Here is a 3,568-nt window from a genome sequence, read left to right as displayed (position 1 = left end):
TGTATATCGGAGAAATGTTTACACTGGCGGCATAGATTAATGGCAATGAGTTTTATATATGATATTCGTCATCCAGATCAAAAGTATCCCGCGCAAGCAGCATGTTACTTTTTGCAAGCTCTCATACACGATTCCGTACAGGAAAGACAGATTGCTACGAAAATAGTGGCATGTATGTTGAACCAACAACAGCGAAAACGTCGAAAGGTATGTACCCTAATAGGCACATTTGTGAAAATATTGCACAAGTATGACATCATGAGGGACGACGATTTCTTGCATTTCTTCATACGCAATCATATTTCTACATATTTTAAACATCACATAGCTGATTTTCTTTTCTCAATTATTTGACAATTTTTTTGTGAAAGTAATTTTGCAAATATACTGCTAAGATGATTCGCCATATCGTTATTCTTTTGCCGAAATAGTATTTGGAAAGTAATTTTGCTACCAATTACAAATATTTCAGAAAAGATCAATGTTTTTACATCTATTTCCTAAATTATGTCTTTATAATTACAAATTACAATTTCAGTGCAAGATATTGTCACATAAGTTCGTACATGGTTTCCTATCAGGGTAATTTTTAATGTATAGATTTTGTGTAGCAAATACTCTTAGATTGTACATGTAAGCATTCTTATATTTTAATTAAGGTAAAAGTTAAGTTACACTGTCTATCTAAGAAGAATACCTTAACCAAAAAACAACAATCACAACCTGTCACGTGTGGGATAAGACCTGATAATATGTGGCTGCAGTACAATTATAAAACTCGCCCGCTCACCGCTGAACAGTGGGATGAGCCTAGATATGTCCATGAAGAATACACCGGTTATTATGTTTGGCCAAAAGTCTTGAAGGTAGACGCTCCTTCGTCTAAGCAGCCTTGTCTTGACCCGGCAACGCGCGAGCTAACAGATTGCGAAAAAGAAGTTCATCTTTTCTTCGATAATCCGAAGAACGTCGAAAAACTTATAAATTACTTCAGTGAAGACAACGTAGTCATATTCGACTTCTATAGATATTTGCTGTTCAAAGGCTTGTTTTGCAATCATGGGATCGTCCATTTGAAGCATTTTCTACCTCATTTGCAGCGATTAGTAAANGATTNNCACGAGAGTAGTCAACGATGTGCCGCAGAAATCATAGCCGGACTCATCAGAGGTGCTAAAAANTGGCCATTTCAGATGACATGTGATATGTGGCAGGCGATGTTGCCCATCATTAGAACTGTAATATCGAATGCGACAATGGATACTATTGTGAACTGGAAAAAGTGCTTNTCNNAGTCACAGAAAGACATAGATCCGAATAGGTCTCACTGGTTGTTGGAATGTCTTATGGAGGAATCGTCTTTAGAAAAAACTTCGTTCACACAAACCACACGATTGGACATACTACAAAGTGTCCTCAAACAAGCTACATGGCGAAAAACAGAACTGCTGGGTCGTTTGGTAACGCGTTTAGAAAATCAAATAGTAACCAATCTCATGCAAAGTGTTCGCAACACTATCGGATCGATGCTAGTTACTATATTCACGGCCGATCTTAAAATTTCACGCAACTCATTTGATTCCATAACTCCGCGAATACAAAGTTTAATAAACAAGATTTTGCCGCATTTAAACCAACTCATAAGAAATGATGATGCGAATAAATCTGAGAATCCGGAAAAAACAAAAGATATACATGACAACACAGCTAATCTTACACTTGATGAATCGAACCACATATCTCTACAAGATGAAATACCTATAGAAATCTTGAAAATTGTATGCACGTGGATTGACTGTACTTTCTTTCACACAATGTTTTGTGCACTGCCAGAATTTTATCAGCTATTCCCACTTATATGTGAAGTAGGAACTTCGAAAAATGATGAAGAACTCTATAATTTGTGTTTAACCGCTCTAGGACCACTCGCACAAGCACTCGTACTGCCCGAAGATATGTCAACTATATTGACAACAGTGAAAACAACATCCGAACATTTATCATGGTCTGTTAGACTTGACTGTTTAGAGTATCTGCAAGTACTGGTCTTCCACAATATGAGCATAATTCTTAGTGACAACACATGGATCGATTGCGTAACAAATATTGTATTGCGCTTATTAGAGGATGATCGTCTTAAAGTCAGAGAGAAAGCTAGTGAAGTACTCAGTGGTTTGATACACTGCACATGTATCACGGACAATGAGAAATTACTGGCAAGTTTTATCAAAATGTGTTTTCTCATCTTTTTCTCATATATTATGTGATTTATTTTTATTGTGTGTGTCTGTAAGTATCCGAGTTTCTATCATAATTAAGTATAGTTACATATTGCTGTGTTTTTGTAGGAGGAATTTAAAAGAAAAACGAAGACGCGATTGTACGACAAGAAGAAACCTTGTAAATATGTTTCGGGAATTGCTACAAGTGCGATACGTTTACGTCATTCTGGTGTGCTTGGATTGTGCGCTTTTATTACTGCTCATCCCTATAATGTACCTGAATATGTACCTTCAATTGTCGAACATCTTAATTGCCATATGAACGATCCACAACCTATACCGGTATTTGGTTTCTTTGATTTATACATTATACAAAATAATTCAGATCTATGTATTTAATCCAGACAAATGCTATTAAAATGATGTGTGAAAAAACAATACACATACACACTTGGTTAGTTAGAAACATTTAATTATATTATAGACGACAATAAGAAAAACTTTGGAGGATTTTAAACGAACACATTTCGAGACCTCGGCTGGAATAGAGCATTGTGCGCAACATTTCACGGATGACCAATGGGACATTTTACAGAATATAACAATATCACTGTCGTAGTACGCTTGATTGGGGAATTGACATTACAATACAACTAGCATAGAGATACATTAACTATGAACAGTAAGCAGTATTCACGTGGTTAGTTTTTCACGTCCTTATGCAAACTTAGCGATTAGGTGTACACTGACTTAGAGAATCAATTCTCAATCTGCACACGTCAACAAACGTAGCATGCAACAAACCAAAACTCATCTGAATCACGATAATGGGTTTAGTTTATTTATAATGTTTTTATTTCGTATATTGCAAAATAACTATGCGGTTCAAATATTTCTTTGGATCAGAAAAAATATAAATAGAGAAAAAATATCAGAAGTACACATTAGATGCCAAATAGAGTAACGATCGAATATATTATTCGTATTTTTCTAAATTAGTTTAATACTGATTTTTGTTACTGTTTCTGTACACAGAAGTATATGATGTCTTGCAACTAACTGCCCAATATGTTCAGCATAGATTTCTTAAGACTTTCTTAAAAGACAAAATTGTAATTTAAAACTGCCGAGGTATACTAAAATACTCTTTATAAAATACAAACAATGAAAAATTGCCAATCATACTGCTGTACCATAATGCTCTAATATAACATTCTAGTTCTTTAATTAGAGCATATTTAGGTATATATTACATTATACTTGTTTATTGCATATATGAAGTATGTATAACTTTAGTAAATAATATATATATTATAATATATTTTAATATAATTATATATTTATAT

At 34.2% G+C, this 3,568-nt stretch overlaps 1 protein-coding gene across 1 annotated transcript; it reads left to right on the top strand.

Moving 5' to 3' along the window:
* Nucleotides 1-20: 20 nt before the first annotated feature.
* LOC109863342 (proteasome activator complex subunit 4-like) lies at nt 21-3,470 on the top strand. The gene is made up of 5 exons (XM_020443593.1): nt 21-207; nt 660-2,216; nt 2,349-2,564; nt 2,707-2,904; nt 3,258-3,470. The coding sequence occupies exons 1-4, from the start codon at nt 40-42 to the stop codon at nt 2,839-2,841; spliced, it is 2,076 nt and encodes a 691-aa protein (XP_020299182.1). The 5' UTR covers nt 21-39; the 3' UTR covers nt 2,842-2,904; nt 3,258-3,470.
* The last annotated feature ends 98 nt before the right edge of the window (nt 3,471-3,568 follow it).

This window comes from Pseudomyrmex gracilis, unplaced genomic scaffold (genome assembly GCF_002006095.1).
Source record: "Pseudomyrmex gracilis isolate BER0280 unplaced genomic scaffold, ASM200609v1 scaffold_4288, whole genome shotgun sequence".
In the NCBI taxonomy this organism is placed as follows: domain Eukaryota; kingdom Metazoa; phylum Arthropoda; class Insecta; order Hymenoptera; family Formicidae; genus Pseudomyrmex; species Pseudomyrmex gracilis.
Note: the sequence above shows the minus strand (reverse complement) of the source record. Positions and strands in the feature narration are given on the sequence as shown.